The sequence below is a fragment of the Plutella xylostella genome, chromosome 12 (assembly GCF_932276165.1).
Source record: "Plutella xylostella chromosome 12, ilPluXylo3.1, whole genome shotgun sequence".
Taxonomy (NCBI): domain Eukaryota; kingdom Metazoa; phylum Arthropoda; class Insecta; order Lepidoptera; family Plutellidae; genus Plutella; species Plutella xylostella.
Window position 1 is genome coordinate 11609778 of NC_063992.1, and position 23308 is coordinate 11633085.

A 23308-nucleotide genomic window follows, 5' to 3' on the forward strand; every position below is an offset into this window, starting at 1 on the left:
CCGTCTCCAGTCCAAGAGCATCCAACACCTCAAATCAGATAATATTATGATGAGCGAAACGTTAAAAGGATTAAACTGAGGCATCAGAACAGAAATAGGCCAGTTTCCGTAACTAAACAAAGCAGTCCCAAACATAGTTGTTCCGACCACGACTATTTGAATTATTTAGAGAGGTTTGTCCCCGCCCGCCCTAGCCGCTCGCCCGCCCTGCATGAGCCTAAAGACGACGTATTAATTAAATCTGTGTGCTAGCCGCGGGTGCTGACGCAGGTCTCAGGGTAGAGCACCCACCGTGCAGTATTGAACTCAACCTGTGACCTACTGCTGTTACGTACCTCCTTACGTTAATTGCAATTGGATCTTTACTTAGCGCTGCATTTCGCGCTTGAGGCGTGATTCTGAAACTTGAGGAGTGTGAGGGAACGCGAGGAAAGTCGTCGTCTTAACATTTCCGAAAGCTATTCTGTATTTTTTAGAAAATTCAATTTCAATAGCTTTTGTAGCGACATTAGAGTAGGATAAGTGGTTAAGAAAGTGGTCATATTTTCGGTTGTTTAAGTTGATGTTTGAATAACTAAATATCAGGTTTTTTGTAAGTTGGAGCACACACAATTACACACACACAGAGACACACACATACGTCCGTGTGTGCTCGTGTACGCAAACACTGCTCGCTCTCGCTTCGTTACACTCCCTACAACACAACGTATGGAACTATGGAAGTGTAAGCAAAAATATCACTGTGCAAAAAAGAATAACGGTACATAAATAAACACACTTTCACATTTACATTATTATGCAGTATTAGTATGAACTTGAATAAAAAAAACTGCCCCTCTGTGGTCGCGGTGGTAGAAGATGAGCTTTCGCTCCTAGGTTCGAGTTCCGGAAAAGTGAACTCATCCATGCATGGGTATGAAATGCAGTTGGCCTCAAAGCTGCTGCTATCCGTTAAAATCATAGTTAAAAGCCTATATTTGTAGTACCTCTCTAGGTATAAATATTATATTCGCTGGCCTACCATGCAGAACAACGTTCTAGGAAATGGCTGTCAAAGGCTCTCTTTAGAACATTAGTTTATTTACTTCAAATGAAATTCATCATGGCATACGAGGAAAAATTTAAGTAGTAAATAACATTAACTCTAAATTCCAGAAAGTAATATGTTACTTAGTAAGTACTTTTACTTTTCATTTTGAATTTTTACCGCATCGGTTATAATTCCCAAGCGTTTAAACTGCGCTGCCCTTTGAGAGTTGTCGAACCAAAATTAAACGATGACACGTTGAGTTAAGGTAGATATTTAATTTGCCGGCAGAGTGTCACTGAGCTCAGAATGTTGGACTAAATTGAGCTTTTTGGTTCCGCAGACGGCTTTTGTTAACTATTCAGTGGCGTGCAGGTTAATTATATTTAAGTTTATCGTGAGTATGCGATTTGATCTTACATTGTATACATTATATCCTTAAGTATATAGAATATAAGGGTATAATGTAGGTATACAATGTAAGATCAAAATAAGTTCCAAAACTGGTATCGTTGCTACGAACCAAGCGCTCCAAGGTAAGAAAAATATTACAACCTGGCGTGGCGGGAAAGGCTATATAAATAGAATAATAATAATTTAAGTGGCTTTTTCGCGAGCTTTGCTTCGCCAGCCGCGGCGATGAGTGTGTGAGTGGTGGCCGTCTGCAGGCGATGGCGGGCACTCTGCCCCTCGACTACACCTCACACAGTCATTACTAATGTCCATGAGTTCTATAAAAATTTGAGACTTATCTTTGAAAACACTCTGCACTAACCAATCATTAGATTAATTTATTTTTTAAATTAAACTCCAACTGCCACAAATAATATACTTATGTGAATAAAGGTGTTTATGAGGTTGTGACCAATAGTAACTCCTCTCCATATTGGAGAAAATCTTTCACAATAAATTAATTATCAACTTAACGTAAGGTACTCATATGACGGAGATGAGTGTATTTAAATTAATTCTAATAGTCTGTATTTTCTCATATCGAATCCAATCCGAGTTAGCGAAGTTATGTCGGGCTTCTGATATTGGCTTGTGATTTAGTATGTTATTGGAAAAATCCAATTCAATTACGAAATAAAAGTTACCTAGCTAGATGGCGCTATAAATAAAGACACTATAATTTTCTTATTAGAAAGAAGGTTTACAACAAGTAACCAAATACCTATCAGTAATGAATTACATGTGTATGTTCGCTACATTAGAGGTATCCGCATTTCTCCATAAAATTGATACAATAATAATATAATAAACCAACTCATTTGGCTTCTATTTACCGTCAGACTGAAGGATTCCGGGAACCGTACTCTCTCCCAGATTGTCTCTTACAGTCGTCCTCATATAGGCTGAGTACAGTCTTACACACCAAGGACTACATCAAGCTACTAAAAAGTAACTCTTACGACTCAAGATATAGGAACGGGAGCGGTGGTAAATACAAATGATGTGTATAATGTAGGGTGCCGGGTTGCCACTGTTTGGTCGTCGAGTGGGAGACCTAAGCAAACTCTCCACTGAGCCGTCGCCAGATGTCAAACAATTACGAACCCTACAGCCTCTAATATGTCCACGTTCTGTATATAGGTATATACAGCATAATATACAAATAAAAATGTATTTCATTATGTCAGTGATTGTGTTTGTGCCGGCTGGATGTGACTCGTAATTAATATCTGTGTCCGCTCGTTGATAACTAGTGTTACAATAGGAAATCACCAGGTTTTGCCATACATAAAAGCTGAAAACTCTGCTGAAGCAAAAATCAATACATGCAAAATATAATTTAATATGTTTGGGGTGGAACATTGAATGAACACAGTTTGGCAGAATATTTATGTTTCTTGTAATAGAATAAGTTTTAGAGAAATAAATTATTTAAAACAAACAAACCGGAAGTATTGTACGAGTAGATGATTAATTGATTTGTCGTTCACGACACTGACACGTCGTGTCGCCGCTACCTTCTAGCGAAGTCGGTACGTCATACATAAGATATAAGAGGTAAAAGTTACCTTCAATTAAAACATGAAATAGATGGAACGACTAGCCATGAAATTGTAATTAAACTCAAAGAACCTACCTGAAAGTAAGTTTAAGAAATATGTCGAGTATTTAAATGTATAAAAGTCATATATCTATACATAATCTATGGTCCCTATATAACTTACTAATACTTAATCAAAAATAAGAAATGAACAAAAGTGAGGTGAAGTCATGTGGAAGGAGGGATGTACACAAAGAAGATGTTATATGGTAGATGTTTTCATACCTATTCGTTTTTTCTCCGGTGCCTTAGATATTTTTTATTATTTTCTCTTTCCTTCAGCCTGAGCGCGTGACGCGACGCGTGCGTGTCAGAAAGGCACGAACATTGAGAAAAGATCGTAATTCCCGGAAGAGCCTATAAGTCGTGTTAAGATAATGAATTGAATTCGGCCCGACACCTGAGCGACGCGGACCGGGGGCGTTATTCAGGGACTCGCGGCAATTGTTTATTGAAAGTGAATTCTAAGCCAGTTGCGGCGCGTGAAACTAGCGAATTTGTACACTTGCAAGTTCACGCGTCTAATCATCGAATGGATTGGGACCTGATGTTGTGGCCACTTAATTAGTCACTTTTCGATTTATTTCAATAATTTTGCAATTTATTAATTATAAAGTGATTTTATAAATATTGGTTGGCACATTAGCAGTTTCCATTCCGCGGAAATATTCACAGCTTTACTTTACTTCACTACGAACCCCATGTCACTGTGGAAAGTCTGAGTTTTCCAGAATACCTATGTTATTTGTTAGGGCGAGGGAGGGGACGTGAGGAGAGAGGTCTCGACACGTGACGCTTGACCGGAGCTAGTGATGTGCCATTAAATATGTTTATAGTCGATGTTCTCGCTTGCATGATATAAATAATAATAAAAGTAATCTGTATAATTATATTTATGTAATATATTTTATCTCTATTGCATTTTGAAGAGAAAACATTTACTCATAATGGGTCATCTCAGATGATAAATGTGAAGACGAAGAAATGGTTGTATTTCTGCTTGAAATACGTATACATGCATTTTACTTAGTTATAGGTCCATTTGAATATGCCAAGCCAAATAACTCACGAATTAGGTATTCATCATCATCATGATCATCTCAGCCATAGGACGTCCACTGCTGGTATTAGGTATTGCCTAGTCGATATATTTAAGTATACACATCTACTATACGTTACATACCAATTTAGAAATGTCTCAATGTTTAGTAATTAGATATCAATCGTGTTTTTTTTTATATCGATATAGAATCCCGGCCGCACTGGCTGGCGCATGACTCGAGCCAGACATCCGCCGTGAGGAAAACCCAAACAAATTGATATTAAATTGTGTTCCTTACTACCTTACTACTCTTGTAGGTAGACATCTTTATCATAGAAAATGTTGTAGCTATTGCAGGCCGTTAACAGTTATACCGTAAAGCAGAATTAAGACCTCATGGATTCTCAGTTCTGAACTTAACTATGAAATACAGACTGAATTGTCGTTGGCACTAATTGAGTTTATGCTTACGTAGAATTTACTCAGATCAATACACATCCCCAAACGCACGTACCAAAGTGGGTAGTCACAGTAACGTTTGACCTCTCCTAATATCATTATTTCCGACACATGCAATTTCTTCTTTACTCTTTTATAACCCTAGGTCCTTGACCCCAGGCTGTAACAACTTGCCTTGCCTTGCCTGTGCCTTGTTATACTGAAGTACCTAGTACCTACTTGCTCGTAATAGCGTATTGCATGTGCAGTGAAAGTAATTACAAGGCGGGTTGTGTACAAAAGAGCTCGTTAATCACAAGGCTCTGGGGCCCGAAGGCCGGTTTCTTATCAACTTGCCAGTACCTAGTGCAAATGTATAAATAAACTTGGGTCAGAATTCTAGTAAACAGTATGTAGGTACAATTGTACATTTTGGGAACTATGGTGCCGATTGGTGCCGACATGACACGACACTATTCAGTAAAATAACGAGACCTATGTTATTATAGCGAAACGTCATTTAGCATGGGACAAGGATACTTTACGTTACGCTTGTGCTTCAACTTACGCAATGACGATGCCAAACGGACCTTACTTTTGTGTTTTTGAGGTGTACTGCCGATTCATATTTCGGCGAATACAAATCCGTGGTGTTGTCACTAGTGTTTAGTAGAATTGGCACACGTTTAAGTGTCTAGGCGTCGGGCGAAACCGGCGAGATGGTCGCTTGATACTGTTGATCAGTTACAAGCAGTACACCTGAAGTTTGCTGCCTACTGAGCAAACTTTACTAACTTCATAAACATTGGTATTGATCTCCATAGTTTTTTGTATCATCGCATCGCATTTTTTATATAAATAAGTATTTTAGTGATAAGATAAGGTAATTTGCTTATAATAGTTTCTGTGTTAAAATTATGTAACCTCTAGTCTGTTACTGTTGTTTTGTCCATATAAATAAATACGTTTTTAGTAAGTAGGTAGGTATTACAGAATTCACTTATCACAATCTTGCTCACCATAGTGGTCCCAATATTAATTTTTTCTTATTTATTTTATCTATTTTCAACCTAAAAGGTGTTAGGCCTTCTTCAGTCTATGCCACTCATTTGGATCTTGAACTATCTCTATCCATTCTCATTTTCGGTCATCCACGAGGGCCATTTTGTTTTCCCATACATACTCGTAATTAAAACATCCTCTTCAGTTACATAATCTATACGTACCTAATATAAGTAGTGAACGATTCAACCTTCGGAGAGAACATGCTCATTTTAAATACATATACATAATTAAATTTGAATGATTAGAAGCCCTTTCATGAAGAACACGGGATCTCTTTCAGCCGAGAGAGAGCGCGGCGGGTACCTGTGCGAATTCATCGCTCTTTTAATTAATGGCGGCCTCGCCTCCGGCTATCTTTAGCTACACCCTACGCCATCTTGCTCTTCACGTATTAAAATAACCCATGACCATAAAGGACAGTTATCGCAAGTTAATATATGATAATATTTATGTCTTGCTCAAAAGCGTCTGTATCACTACATTATGTTTTTCAATTATTACTACGGCTTAGCTTGGTATGCTGCGGTGGAGACGAATACTACGCCGCGCGTCGTAGCATGCATATTTTAATGTGAAGTGACAAATGACAAACAATACATAGGGTCGCACAAGTGGTGTATTGAGCTGAAAGTGGGTGATTCAGCTCATGTAGGGACTTGTTATAATAATAATGTACCTGTAATAAAATAAATAAATAAAATAAAAATAAAATCATTTTATTTCAGGCACAGGTCCCATAGTTATACATCAAAAATTTACATTTATAACATAATAAACATCAAAATTTACATTTAACATTCATGTTACTTAATTTACAATTATAAAGTAAGCAATTAAATTAAATTATTATTAAATTGTTATAAACAAAAATTATGAGCCATGTTATAATGATACCCAACATGTTATAACATATTTTTTTGTACCTCCTGTGACACGAACCGCTATTAAAATTCATTCATAGAATTCAACTCTATGGAAAAAAAACATCATTGCAAAAAATATAGGTAGTAGGTAATAGTAGAACCCAACTTTCCGTCATATATCCTGGATAAAATCGTAAATAGTTGTTAAACGCTTTCTGTCTTGCTTAACTTATGTCTCAAAGTAATTTCCCGTGGGAGTTCCGGGATCCCAAGGCTCGCTGGCCTCCAACTACTGAGTCTGTCCGCGAACAAAATATTATTATATCCCACGTACAATATCACACGATTATCAAACTGACGAGGATGAAAGGATCAGATTCAGCACACAATTACGTCATAATTATAATTGTATTTAGCCGTGACTGAAATTTATCAAAATCTATTCCTATCAACATGTATCAGACTATCGGATTATTGAAAGGTACGATGTTTCCTAGAAGCCGCTAATTATTCACTTCCGCTCACAACTAATATTAAATTCTTTGAATTGTTATTGATGTATCCAATGTTTGGCTTCTATCTAATTTTGACTTCATCATTGTTTTTTAGACTAAACTGGAATTCATCATATTGACTGACATTGCATGGAAAGAACTAATGTTTTATTTCATTATATTTGTTTTCTAGAAAAAGTTGTTTTAGTTCCGCCTACTATTTTAAGTATGAAGGATGTTCACATTGTTTCATTTCATAAAAATCCTGTGGTTTCTAGACAAAAATAAAATGGCCCGGGTTTGTGGCCGACGTCAACAAGCCTTATCTCAAATCAGGTACTCTCCGCTACTTCAGTTATCTTTTGTATAGTGTAAAGTTGGCGGCGGAACATATTTCCTACATCTTTTTTAACGAAGCAGAGGTCAGGCTCGAGGGGGGAATGAGAAGAAATCCTCGTTTGTATAACGAGCTCTTGTCACGCGACTGCCGGCCCTAAGTGCCTGGACACAAGGAACACAAGGCCCCACCGGACGACCACTAATGGGCTATTCATTTTGAAATTCGAGTATTCCGTACTTCAATTTCCGTCATGGAAATTAATTCCAGTTATGATATCTTCACAAATGATTTCCTATTTCCCTTGGTCAAACCGTAGCTTGAGCACAATTATATAACCGATTTAATAAAAATAAGCTTTTTCATCTAAGCATGTCAAATAAAGGCTAGGTTAAGAAAATTTTCTAAGGCTTCGAAGCTCGCGGTGCGCAACCGGTGTCGGCACAACACAAGTACCAACAACATTTCCTCAATTTCTCGTATAACTCGGGAGAATTTTGAGCTTAATCTTATTATATAAATAATCGAAATTTATAGGTAACTGGCTCGTGTAATGGGATATTACGTCATGTTGAATGAAGGCAAATTGCTTCACATTGTCAGCGGAACAAGCGGCGTAATGAGGAGAGTCGGGAGACGCGGCGACTGACGATTATACAAATTACACACTTAGTGGATAACTAGGTTTATACCGTAATAGACTATCGATTGCCCTCGAGCTTCACTTTACCTAAAAAAGTTTGCCCATGCAAATTCTGGGTTAAATAGCTGTGCCGCAGTCAGTGAAAATTCATTCATTAGTTTGTAGGTGAAAGAAAACTAACATCGTATCAAACTTTTGCTTTTATAATTATGAATTCAGGTTGGATGGTAAGGTATTTGTTTAGTTTAAGCTTTTATATAACCTACTTATAATATTTTAATTTCATTTTACTTCAGTGCATGATTATTATTATACTCACTGTGATTCAATCATAAACCCAGAAACAAGGTAATCAAGTATGTGAGCTTTCTGTAAAAAGCTAACGGGACCAAATTATAAACGAACAAAAAGTTCGTGACCTGCATGCTGGCAGACTCCGCGGCGCCGCGCCGGCTCCACCAATTACGAACAAACACAAAAACAATATTTGCCATCATGATACTACGCTTACACCAGTATCTATTAGCATATTTATTATGCCTAACCAAAAAAAGAGGGTTATAAAATGGAACCTGTGTGCTTATGCATACTTGATACTAATCTAAGTTTTATCCAGTCAAACAATTTTATTTGAATGTTGTGTTTGTTGTTTGATAACTTTGATACCTATCAATATAGTTTGTTTTGAACTTTAAACTTTAGTTAGTATTTTTTATATTACTTAAAACATATTTTATCTGAGAAACCTGAGAGTGCTAATAAGAGTGTTACATATATTTCTTCCGCACGCCAGCCCCGCCGCGGGCCCGGTTAGCGCGTCCTGCGAGTAACTTCATCAGTGGCTCGCACATTAGCAAACAGCTGCCGAGATGATACACCGCCACCTATGAGATAAAATAATAATTGTATAGTTGTTCATACTGAAAATAAACAGCTGTATGCATGCTTGCCTAGACTGGCTTCCTCATCCAAGCACTACCGGCTATTATATACCTAAATAATATCATATAATAACAAGTACAGTTATTATATGATAATATTAACATCCAAAAATAAGACTACAGAATATCTGTAGTCTTATTTTTGTACCCCCTATGAGAATAGAATAGAATAGAATATCTGTCTTTAAACAAATAGATCTGAACGGGCTGGGAAAAATCGACCCCGGGACATTCGGCATAGCAGTCAACGTCACTCGTTCGTTACACCATTCGGTCGTCAAAGTCATCAGTTACATCCTCTCCTACTAGTACCTATTATAAATGCGTGTGTATGACTGTTACTTCTTTACGTCAAAACTGCTAAACCGATCTTAGTGAAATTTCTCACAGAGTTAGCTGACACCCTGGATTAACACATAGGCATAGGTCCATCGCGTGATTCCCGCGGGAAAACTGTTTAAAGTGAAGCGAAGCTCGCGGGAACAGCAACTTATATTCTATTCTCTCCCCACAGGTGGTCTGTCCCTGCGCGACGTGCGCCTAGTGGCGCCGGGCGCGGCCCCCCGCGGCGCGCGCGTGCTCATGCGCTGCCTCTACTCACTGGAGCAGGAGCAGCTCTACTCCGTCAAGTGGTACCGCGGCGACCGCGAGTTCTGCCGCTACAGCCCGCGCGACGTGCCGCCGCTCAAGGTCTTCCACATACCCGGGATTGACGTCTTGGTAAGTGCTGTCTGTATGTAATTACTGTAAGGGTGAGTTGCACCATTTAACTTTAACTATTACAAACGTCAAATCTCTTGAAGATTGATCTCTCTCGTCAAGGGATTTGACGTTTGTAATAGTTAAAGTTAAATGGTGCAACCCACCCTAAGAATTTGGTTGAGACCGTCAATCAAAATGTAGAATGACGAGAGGATAGTGACATCACAATAACTCCTTGTTTCTTGGAAATTGGTGAACTTATACTTTGAACATAACATTGTAGTAATAGAGTAGTCGTAATGTTTCAGTAGTATTGTTGGTAAGTTGAACTTGACCTCCTCCCGACCCCCACGTTGTTCTCTCGACATCGACACTGTAATTAATATTATTATGTCGACATAAGAAATAATAAATCGTAAGAATTACAACAAAACAGTAATCTGTTACAAAATGAAAATTAATGTTTGGTAATCTGTGCTTTTTACTCAAAAATATGCATTCACAGTCCCTGCCTTCCAAACGAAAGCTAACAACTGAAAAATCATTACACCGTGGGCTGTATCAAGTAACCTCTGCTCTGCTTTTGTACAAAAATATATTTTATGCGTTTATTTTACGCTTGGTTGTATTTTCCAAATAAAATTCAATTGAGCATAAAGTATAATTAATTAACATCGTATCAATTCCAATTCCGCGACAAACATTGTTCATTTGTCATGGAAGTGGGGGGGAGGGGGGGGGACATGGAAACGATATTAGTGCTACAACATTCAAACCGATCGTCAGCAGATGTCGGGTGACGAGCCAATTCCAATAATCGTTGTATGAAATGTGTTTAGCCAGATGACGGTTCCACTTTCAGTGTGGTTACGTCCAGTTTCAGACGTGTGGGGGGGGGGGTGACAATAAATGTGTGACGGGATGTGACAATAAATGTGTGTGGGGATAAACAGTAAGTTCCTATGTACACTTTCATGCGCGCCCTATGTATGCGCCCTTGACTATGATCTTAGAGAGTTCTTCTCCTTAGACAGAAAGAGCCCCCCCTTATCCGAACGGAGAGTAATTTGTAAAAATTTACGTTCATCAGAAAATTTTATATTTGTACGATGAATAAAAAATTTTGACTTTGACTTAGAGGCGTCAGAGCCAAATAGTGGCAGAAGTGAAAATAGTGGTACACCAACTTTAATATTTTAATAATAGTGATAGCCCCATTAAACTTTTTCACCCATCCTTATTCCTAAATATAAGTAAGTACAGAGAGTTATAGAGACGACGTAAATTTGGATTCATAGCAATAATGTTTGCATAATGTGCGAAGTTTGCACTAGAACTGTATCAATGAAGAGAGGATAGTGGCTTCACAATAACTCCTCTTGTTTCTTGGAAACTGGATAACTTATAATTTGAACCGAATTAACATTGTTATGAGATAGAGAAATTGTATTGGCTTTAATAAATACATAGTGCTAAATAATAATCGGACAAAAACATTTCGTCTTAAAAATATGGCTTGTACTGTGCCTTATATAATCTTACAAAACATGCGAAGAAATACTACAGCAGTAGCTCGTAGCTCGTAGCGCGTAGCTCGTAGCTCGTAGCTCGTAGCTCGTAGCTCGTAGCCTGTAGCTCGTAGCTCGTAGCTCGTAGCTCGTAGCTCGTAGCTCGTAGCTCGTAGCAGCGTTTTAGCGCTATGACCTTGCAAGTATGCGTGTAAAGCGTGAACAACTGACGATACAGCCGCATGGAAAGAGTTTTAGATGAACATATTTTTAAGTTTAAGCCCATAATATATTATGTCGAATTGCAAAAGTTTCGCAGAATTATGATTTAGGAAGGCTTGAATTAAAACCAATTCGCAGAATTGCTCCAGAAATGTATGTATGTATGAATGAGTAACAGCGCGAGGGCGTTTTTAGACGGATGTGTGTCAGCACGTGGCACTAATCGCCGCGGAGGTCGTTATTCCGGATAAAAGACCGATTAAATTAAAATATATTTTCAATCTTATTTGGTTATTCGTTCTATGTAAGTAAATATAATTTTAAATATATGTTTTTGTCAGTGTCTAGATTTTATTATGAACGTAGTTATTGTTACTGGCAAATGTAACGATAACAAATTAAGTTAATATAAATTTTTCCATTTTGAAAATTCGACAATACCTACACTGTTGAATCCAGACCACGATATCTAGTAACGAAGCTAACTGCGCCCGCTCGCTATAAAGTAGAAGAGCGAACCCTCTCGATCGAGTTGGTCGCCGCAATTTTTCTATTTCAGTAAATTAGACCTATGTTTCCGTCTCACTTGCATCAGTGGCGGGTAACAAGGACGGCGCTACTTGCGGCCCTCAGTCGAGCAGCGCGGCTGGAATAAATGACAGCGATCGCAGTTGTTTGTGACTTCGAGATTGGACCTAAAGCCCTTTTCTTTCGCATCCGTGAATATGTATGTACATGTATGTTACTTTTTCCATTCTACTCTATGGCTGGTATTGATGTCTCGTGATTCCGATGCATTCATCCGCGCGTATTTTGTGAGGTTGCCTTTATTTACCTATCCTTGATAATAGTATGAGTCTTTTCTGTTTATTTTCATACATTGTTAAAATTTTATATTGCTTACCAAACTTAATATTTGTTCAACTCATAATAACCACAGGATTCTATAAAAGTGCTTTTTGTTGAGAGCACACACAAAAAGAAGCAATATAAATAAAATGGGCTACACAAAAACGGGAGTGCTTAATATTCTCAGTAAATTGAAATCGTTATTGAGCCTCAAAGGCCGCGGGATCAGCCCGGGGGGGGGGGGGGGGGGGGAGGTAGATATTAATAATCAAAGGTACGCGCTACAGCCGCGTGAATAATGATCACAGGATCGCGCTGATGTGCGGCGAAGGACAACTTGAGGACCCGGAACTGAAAAGGCAATGAAGACTACTTTTACTGTCACGTGACTCACGTGTTCGGAGGTTTGCTTTGAAACTGCATTTTTCTGCTGTCGAATTGAATTTGTACATCTACATACCTAATATGGTCATAGAACAACGCGGACTCGGGTACAAAGCAAATGACTCCTCGGGTGTGGTAGGTACCTACCACAAAGCAATGGTACCTACTCAATGACATACGGTTGTAGACAGCGTTTCTAAACTTTTCAATCAGTAAACAATCTAAATGACCTCTTAACAATATACTTAACATTATAATTATAAGAATTACTACGAACTATATACTTCAGTGAAATTAAGGCTTATTTTCATGAAAGCTTTCCTTCTTTATGCAAGCGACCGTATCTAACAGCTACGCCACTTATGATCGCATAACTTAGAGAAGGAAGGAACTTGTTGCTACCCGACCTCAGGGCGCACCTGCCTCGAGACATCTCCGGCGTCCAGCAGGGGGCGCTACTGACGGATCACCCGGCCTTTGTCCGCCTGCCAACATTCATACAAATACAGGCTCAGCCTTTGAAAGTAACGCGACGCGGGTATATTGTTTGTTGTACATGACGTTTTTTGTGGTTTTTGTGTCGACATGAATGTTACATTGTTATTGATCCCCGCTGCTGCGGTTTCAGGAGTTCCACACCCTGTTTATCGTCTCTGTTACTACACGGTTCACTTTTCGTAGGCTTCTTCATTATCAGTAATCGCGACTTGAGTCAGGAGTAGCTACCGAGCGAATGATAGTCATATTAATTTGAAATAATTATATTGCTTTTGCCGGGAGAACGGTGTCATGCTGGGAGGTTGCAGCAAGTATTTGTCCTTACTATCTATCGAAAAATATACTGTTGATTATAAAAGTATTGTGTACGTAAACCAAGTGGACTTGTTGTCATCCAATTATCTATTTGTATTCATACCTAATAATTATATATTATGTACGTACTCAAATATTAAGCATTGCGATTATAATTTGTAAATTAAACTCAATATTTAGATCTAAATATTTCGTAAAGAATACGTAGCTCAATTATTAAAATTTCAGCGAAGCAATATACATTATTTAATTGTCATAATCCATTTTACAGATCTTCAACGTGAAATAATGTTGAGTAAGAAAATGAAGTTACTGTTTTGAAGAGGGTTTTAATATTTAAATTGGTTGAGAAGTGCGCTTGTTCGTACAGCGAGGCACTTAGTGACTACTACTGACTACTGGAGCAGTGAAGAGGGCCTGATGGTCGCTCCCAGTGACGTCATCCATCGATGAATTACAACTATCGTCCGTCAGTATTGAAAGTTTCGGACATTTTATATGAAGCATGATAACTTTGGATTACCCGTAATCCACTAGAATATTTTCTTTCCTTATAACGCCCTTCAAAGACAGCCACTTTAGCTATTTACCCTAGAGGCGATCTGGCAGGCTCATTGGAGATATTATCACATATATTTTTTCACTAAATTAAAATGAATTATCTCATAAGTAATTACAATTTTGAATGTTACACGTAGGTATCGAGTCACTGCCCTTTTTTATTCGCTATGTAAAGAAAAAAAACAATTGAATGAAGTTTACGTTAACCATAGAGCAAGTTTACCACGGTGGCGGCGGCGGCGGCGGCGGTGGGAGGCGCTACTCCTCGGCATTTACATTCACAACAACGCTCGCCTGATCAACTCTGACCTCCAAGTATTGTATCATGAGCTTGTTACCAACTTCACTAACTTTCACTTAAGTAAGTATTTATTACATGTTCGTAACAAAGAAACGGGCCAGAGCACAATGGAGGCAGGTGCTTTGGTTTCTTTATGGATCTTATAGCCGACGCGCGGTGTTGTTCGATGAAACTTCTGTGTTCAATGGAACAGGGTAGGTAGACTACAAAAGTTTTTATATTACCTACCTACTTATTTATTATAAAGGTTACTTTTACTTAAAACTTTGGCAGTACATACAGTCACACAGGTCTAGTAAATAGTCCATTTTACTAGTATACCTACAGAAATATAAATAAACAATCAAGTGCAATAAGAATCAGTTAAATAATAAAATTGGATATTTTAGATTGAAACCGATTCCACGTAACTTTGTGAAAGCAGATTTTACAAATCCTCCAATGAAAAATATGAAACGGGAAATGAAGAGTACATGAACATTGAACAACATGTCGTGTGTGAGCTATGTGTTGTGTATGTGCCGTTATGAGCGGAAATGGAATTGTTATGAGCATGAATCATGTAAATTTTCTGTGCGGGAGTCGCTAGTAGTTGTTGTCGTTAGTTCGCGCCGCGGGCTACCGAGCGAGACTCAGCGATTTCATAGCGATATAGTGAATTTGTACACTTGTACATTTATAGCTGCGCATTAAAAGTTAAGCCCTATCCTTACTGATATTATAAATGCGAAAGTAACTGTGTCTGTCTGTCTGTCTGTTACTCTTTCACGCCAAAACTTTTGAACGGATTTAAATGAAATTTGGTATACATACGGTCTAGACCCTGGGAAAAAACATAGGCTACTTTTTATCCCGGAATTCCCACGGGAAAACTTTTTAATGCGAAGTGAAGCGCGCGGGAACAGCTAGTACTCTATAAATTGAGTTTTGCTTTGGAAAGGCCGAATGGCCTGAGGTGTGTAGTGAAATACCCGATGGATCGCAGGTTTAAACCTACGATTTTTTTCATGCGAATCAGTTATAGAGCATTAAAACCAGTCATCAAAATATTTCATTACTTATCTAGATTAAGACTATTATCGGGACCATAAAAACACTTAGTTAATAATTATTCGTGCAAAGTATCCGGAGGTTTACTCTAGCTTCACAAAAAAAAAAACGATCTGAAGGTGTCATGCAATCGGTACGTTTAATACACCATCATAGAGTCGTGGTTGGGTGTGTGGAGTGACCCCCCGGGCGACCCCAGCCCGGATCCGGCTCATTGCCCTCTTTCTACCAACTTTACTTTATACAAGCGGATTATCAGGATTTGTTCACAAACGCCAGCTCATGAGCCGACCGGGGAACTTACTAACAAGGATTTAACGTAGCTACATGTACAAGCATATTTATCAGGCATCTGCTTGGTACCTATATAAATTAGCTGTTGGTAGGTTTAGGTACATAAGCATAAAAAAGTTAAATTTTCATTAGACTTTTGATTTGTTGTTTTGGCCCATCTCGGTATAGTTAGTGGAATACAACACAGCTTTGTACAATCTATTCTTGTGTACAAATAAAGAATATTCTATCTATCTATATTCTACCATGCCTACCTACTCGGAAATAAGGACTCGTAAATTAACAACATTGAACCTGTACTTCAAAGAGCTTCACAGGTCGAAATGAAGTTCAGGTCCTGATAAGAAACCTTACCCCTTACAGAGTGACAATACCTAAACCTCAGAGAGGTTCCTTTCCCCCACTTTCCTTCCTGCACTTTAAATTCCAATAAAGGAAGCCCTAAAACTTGTCTGTAGCTAATATTTAATATCTCGATTCGCCGTGTCGCGGTGCTCTCGTATATTCGAGCAATAAATCAAGATTGTGAAGCAGCGAACGTTTAATATTAGAGCTGGGGGTCACTCCATGTGACGTAAAACCAAGTTTTGGATCGCTGCTGCGCGAGCCTTGACTCTATCTTGTATTAAACATGGTGATTGCTCCACAGCTCCCGTTCGTTTTTCATCAGTATAGAGTGACCCTCCGGAGTGTTCTGGCTTCGTATTCCGAGGGGCCCGTGAGTCTCGACCTTTGTCTCGCCGCGACGTCCATCACTCTTATCTGTCTGTGGTCGAATATCTTAACTTAGTGTCTATTATTCAAATACCTTTGAACCCATGCCGAGCGCACTCCCAGGGTCGAGCTGGCACGATATGGATCTGATTCTCGGGACTGTCCAGAATTCTAGATTACATTCATTGTTTGATTGTAGTATGATCTAGGTACACTAAACCTTTTAAGATTATATTATTTAGGGTCTTTCAAATTTTCCAACTAAATTCTAAACCCTGTCTATAAGAACCACTGCCTGTCGTTCCCAAACAACCACTGTAATTTGTTTCAAATCAGGGTTATGTTATTAAAGTTGTTTTATTGCCAGACTCACACAAACAAACACAATGTCAACAGGAGAAACAAACAAAAATAAGTATTTACACAAAAAGGTCGAGTGGCTGAAGCCGAGGTTTCAGTATTTGTGCTCATTTTTTATTCAACCCTTTTAGACGATAGATGTAAAAGATATAGTTCCCGTTTGATTTCTGTCACAATACCCTTAGTTCCACTTAAATGGAGGCATGGTAAGGTAAAAAGGACAAAACAGCACAATACATACACGTCCAACTACCTAAGTATTAACAATAGTTTGGGGTAACACAATGTTTCTATTCTATCCTTATAAAAAAGTAATAAACTCGATTTGAAAAAGTAGAACGCAAATAATACGTATATTGTTTCATAGGCACTCACTGACGTGAACAAGGGCCTCTCCAGTGACTGGTAACAAGAGACTGGGCGGACAAACATACCTACTAGAAAACACTCATAGAGATAAGAACGGAGGGACGATACAATAATATTATGTAAACAAGAAAATAAAAGTTCGACTAACTTAACAACATCGCCTTTGACAAGAAATGGTTTAACTTCAACACATCAGTTAGGCAGTCATGGGGCCACACTGAAATACGACAAAGTTACCTCACTAGAAAATGTAGAAAATATACTCTAGCTAGTGGCACACCACAAGTCGGGGCGCGATGGAGGCACGCGCGTGGCCCCGCCAGACCCTCCAGTGAACCACCCCGCGCCGCTCACGCACTCAAACGCTCTTTACGTTCACCAAATGACAGTTCACACTGAAATACATGCCGGGGCCATCGGGAGCCGCGATCTAACAGCACAGAATGGTGACATAAGCGCAATGCGACACCCCACCTGCAAACCAAATTACACTCTCTCACATAGAGTTACGGTCTCGTTCGCCGCGAAACCGCCAAGTGGTAAATATAGTAAACTTATTCCGGTTGCATACCGGTGGTGGTTTAGCGTGCAGTTAAAATGTTTGACCGCTAAATGAAATAGAGATGGAGTTGGTTAGTTAGCGCCCCCCGCCCCACACCGCCGCCGCCCCCGCTGAGGCCGCCCCCGCCGCCGCGCGCCAAGCAATCAAATTTTATTTGATGACCTTTCATGAGGCATGTATGTATAATTGCAGTTTCAGAATACTTCAACAAACATGACATGAAACAGATAACAATATTATTAACGACCATGTCAATAAATGTTTATTTCAGCGATATTATTTCAATTGCCTAGATACGGTGTAGGTACATACATTATACAAAATAATTGCATACAGAATATTGAAATAATAATATTGAAATAATAAATATGTGCTGATAAGGGGTGACCCAGACTCACCTCGTCATCCTCGTCATTATACTATTTTTTTACATTCCTGAATGAAATTATGCATACATGAAACGTGTTCACATTCCTGACTTTTGAGAAAAGTAGTTTCAGAATTACCACCATGGTCACCACCCTGTCCATGGTGGTAATAATGAGATATGTATCAATTTAGTTCGCTTTCACCGGAACAGATAAGTTTGTGGCACTATAATTTTGTAATTTAATTTAATAGGGAATATGCTTTTTTTATATTCTTGTTAGATAGTTTTTCATCGCTTTATTATAGTAAAAAGTAATTTAAGCTAGGTATTTTAAAGAAAGTTTAAAATTTATAACCGACACGGCCACTTATAAACGCCCAAAACTTTGTGTGAGATTGACATATATCGTCACATCCGCTCTAAGAAAATCCGTCATGTTTCAAAGATTTAAAGTTACCGAAGTTTTTTTGTACTTTTCAGTTATTTACTCGCTCAAAAATTAATTATAATCAAAAATATTGATGGAGGCATAATTCTGAAATAACAAAGTTTATTAAAAATAATATTTGAATCACATGCATATTCCCTATTATACCTACTTATTACTTTAAAATGTAAATTTTTGCTCAATGTATTCTTATAACGAAAAATAAACTAATTAACACTTGGAGGCTCATCAAATTAATGAAACGGTACAAAAAACAAAATGTATGATGATAAATCAGATCAATTTATTTTAGGGTTGGCGGAATCACGGCGGCCAATTTATAAAATGTCGAGAAATGTGATGGAAATTCACAAAACTCGGGAAACAGCCTGCTAATGGCCGACACAGGCATTTTATTTAATTGGCATGAGCGGGACATGAGCCGCCGCGTGTGTTGTCGCCTGCTTCATTGTCATTATGCGTGGTATACGTGGTACCTAAGTACTGTGAACGCAATCACATTGAAAAATTAGTGCGTCTAGTATGTGACCCGCTACGGCAGCTGTGGGTCGAGTCTCGCGGGTAGAGACTAGTGGGTTACGTTATTAATGATTTATTTCATCGCTTACCCTGCTATTATTTCATAGTTGTAAGAAAATTATTAGATTCATTTAGGTATAAATTAAAATAACCAAGATAAAAGAAACTTGAAAGCGCTGCAATTTACACTCTGTCACTCTGTTTACTGTCTCACAAAATAACGAGGCCTCGTTAGGTGTTAAGATTTTATTTAGATTATTATCTGAGACATGGTTCTATCGTCGCCAGCATTACAGATGTAATCCAGTCCCTTTGACTCTGTTTCGCAGTGAGAGTGAGAGGTTTGAGTTTATTATTTAAAGACATATTATATACTATGCTGTATATGTATGCTGATGTATTGTTATCAACGTTTTATATACCGTTCCAATTAACAAGTAGGTATGACAGATATTTGTAACAATCAGACATTGTAGGTAACTTATTGTTACAAACATTTTACATCAAAATTTAATCATTAGACATAAAACTACATCATTATTCGAAACGCAGACCGGCGGCCGACAGCGACACACAACTCTAATTGAGCCATGTCTCGTGAAGCCTCGATGTTGCCTCGCACAAGCTTCGATGTTGTCAGAGCTTACCGAACGTCATAAACAAGCTTTGTCCAGTGACAAGACAACGTTGTTAGATGACCATTGTACCGAAATATTTCAGTAAAAATGCTGTCTTTTCTAAATCCTGTTATTAATTTCGGTCGAGTCACCGACGACGCCGGCTTGCTGCTCGTCACTACGCTCACTGCTATTTCTTTCAGATAAATAAACTAGGTCGCCGATTCTACTAAGGTAGTCAATAAAGCTACGTTTACCTTTAAAATTATTATGTGGTTAAGGTTTTGGTTTAGTATTGGCTACGGCCAAACATAAAAAAAATAAAAAAGTGGTGGTATTATTGACATCATTTTTAATTTTTCTTAAATATGCAAATACTGCAATTTCCTCAATCAAACTTGTTTTTTAATCTTACTAGGTACATTATGCTTACTCTACAATTATTTACTTACCTAAGCCAAGGAGTAATGTAGCAGATCGTCTGAAACCCTACACTCGGCAATATTAAAGTTGTGAGTTGTGATCACTTGACCTCGACCGCCAAGTCACAGTCCCGGGCGATGTTTATTTGTCCATATTTCGCCACATGTATATATATACATACAGAGTGCATTAATAAATCAGCGGACTCCCCTCATTTGCCGCAGCAGCAAAAACTCGGCAGGAAGGAATTCAATCGAGCAGAAGAATGGGCGCGTGGGTATTTTTGTTTGTTATCGGCTTATGTCTCTCCCTCGACATGTCTCGATATGTCGCCGCTAACGAAACATGCCCGCTGCTATTTGTTCTGGGCACCGATATTGTATTTTAAAGGTTTTTTTCTTATTTCACATTCCAATAAAATTAACATACTTACAACTTTATCTTTATCTTTTTACAACTGTCTGTTTGCTACGAGTACGAGTATCCTTGTCTTAAACCTAGTTTTAGATAACCTCAATCTAGACATTTAAAAACTAATATAAAATACAATGAAAGTCCCAATGAAACTGTAGTTACCTTCAGATAAAGATAAAGCAATATAAAAGGAGTATGGTAATGCGGGCGTCGGGAGCCGCGCTCGCCTCATCAGTCTTTCTTCATACTTTAATAAACAGAAACCTAACACCGCGCCGGCTCCACAAGTATTGTACGTAGAGTGCTATATTCTTTGGTGGAACAGAGCAATTTCTCAATGTTTGCAACACGTAAATTTCACTTTAGGAAACATGAGACAGCCACCTTTAGTAATCGTGTGAAATATTATGAAGGAAATTTTTAACGACCACGATGTCACGCTTTCTGTTATTTAATATGTTAGGTTAGGTTACCTACAATTATGAAAATGCCAGGCATTATGAGACTTACTCTAGCCCCTATAGCCCAGTACTTAGAGTCTTCTATAGATACAGAAAGTATTGTTTTTTACTATCGGTTCAAATGGTCTGATCGCCGCATCCAATTTTCCCAGAACCATTAATTTGGATAATATAGAGTTAATAGTAACGGTAACGACGTATTGGTTAGTGGAAGCCGACGGGAGCTCGTGATATTGAATTGATATTTTTATGTCATCATTACCAGCTGACCTACTTCTACCCGGCAGGTTCATATAACTGAGCTGCCCCAGGCCGGGAGCTGGGAGCTGGAATAGGCGGCCAGTGCTGAGTAGTACAACATTAACTTTAACAACAGATTAGGTGTAAAAGAGACACAGTGTTCATCGTAAAAGTAATAACATTATACCTACTGGAGATTCTAAAGCTGGATATTTCACAATCTTTAAGCAAGTACCGTAATTTTATATTCATCCGATATTTGATAGTTTGGGAAACTACATAAATAGGCTATTCATCTAATATGGTGTGCATTTCACCTTTATCTAAGTATTTATAATGAAGTTTAACTGATATGAATGCGCCTGTTTTGACTCGCCGCAGTACTTCCTAATTACATGGATATTATATATGATATGCCTGAGGGCACTCTCATGGGTCTGTTATTGAAAACATTGTTTAATACTCACGTTTTCGTATTATATAGCAACATATCGCTCGAACTAAATGACTAATTTTTTGAAGCCAGTTTTTTTATGATTTGTATGAAACAAGTTTAAGTACGTACCTTACTAAATGTTTTTATTAAAGAAGCGTACCTCTCGCTCTGTGATTCCGTGAGCAAACGGCCACAGCGAGCTTGAGGTAATAGAAAGTTAATGAACAGAAGAAACTCTTTAAACTGCTGACCGAGAGGGGGCGGGGCGCGTCCACTACTCAGGGGCGCGTCCACTAAGTTACAAGTTCTTCTTCTTCTTATCGTGTCGACGACAAACGAACAAAGTCGCTAAATTATACATGCCCAGAACTGGGCCACTGATACTGCACCGCTGGTAGCGGTCATGAGCTCTTCCCGCGTACAGGTGTAGGGACACGCGGGGCATGAAGTGAGGTGCACCATAGTTTGTGGCGCTTCACACAGGCAGTTCAGATTTTATGCATCCGTGAATCCCCACCTAGCCATATTGTCCTTACTACGACCGACCTGTGTTCGAAGTCGGTTTAAAGACTTCCAGGTCTCCCAAGGCAATTTATGTCCAGGTGGGAGGTTCTCTGACGTTACAAGTTTAATATCAAATATACTATACTAAGCAAATGAACTGCAGATCTCCATCCAATGTATCAATAATCCTGTCTGTTTTAGCTGGTATAAAGTAGAAATCTTCGATCCTGTTAAAAAAGGCAAAGAACTGTCTTTAAACAGGTACATGAAATAATTTATTTTTTATATTAAACTGGGTTTAAATTAAATAGATTCACATTGTTTAGTATACCTATCAAATTTTTCCCCAGCAACAAAGAATGGCCACTGTACAGAATGCTCCCGATGACCTCGAATTAGAACGTAAACGTTGTTTTAGTTGAGGAAACCCAATCTCATTTAAATAATCATAAAACCAATGAAACGTGGTGCTTGCGTAGGGCGGATCCGCATGAAGAAACAAAAACACACGGAGTAATAGGAAATTATCCCTCCGGGCCGCGCCGTGTTATTGCAAATCTGGAAATATTAGCTTTTTCAGGGCGGAATGTAATGATCGTGCAATAATAAGGGAGACTCCGCTGCTACGTTTCTTACGTATAGATACCTTAATTAGATTTTTCAGGAGTCATGCGTCTGAATAAAAAACAGCTTTTCAGCATGCTTTTATTATGAATTATAATAGTATTTTTAAAGTTGATTATGCTCGTAACTTTTAAATAAGTTTTATGCCCTAGAGCTGATTACCTAGAATGTAGAACCTAATGTCGTTGACGCCAGAAAAGTTTTTTAAATTCTACATTCTAAGTACTGTTATTGGGAGGTGGGTTCTAAAAATTGAAATTAGCATGAAGAGGGCGTGAAACGTGAGAGTTTTGTAAAAAACACTTTCAAACGGCAGCTATATTTTTTTTCCAATTGGCGGAGCTATAGTTGACTTTACACTAATTCACCTTAATGTTAAAATAATGGGTGAACTTTTTATAAATCTCAGCGCAATCGTTGAATCGAATGTGCTCCCACCGTCTAGCAGAGCAATAAATGTGTGAATCGTCCCACTTGGCTCAGTAATGAAAGATAGAGACAGTCGGGCCGCGCCGTCCACCGACACTCGATTCCAAATCATAAGCACAGTATTTAATAAAGCAGTAAAGATATCAGGTTATGTCAAGAACACACTCTCGCTCTAACAAACTGTAAGAGGGTGTATTTAAATTTAACCATAACATAAATTCAGGAATATAT

General features: G+C 38.4%; 1 protein-coding gene across 1 annotated transcript in view; it reads left to right on the forward strand.

The window, feature by feature from the left end:
* Positions 1–23308, forward strand: part of LOC105393456 — a 79517-nt gene that overhangs the window by 15519 nt on the left and 40690 nt on the right. Inside the window, exon 2 of the mRNA XM_048624495.1 lies at positions 9418–9623. Within this exon, the coding sequence (XP_048480452.1) occupies positions 9418–9623 (206 nt within the window). The remainder of the gene's footprint in view (positions 1–9417; positions 9624–23308) is intronic.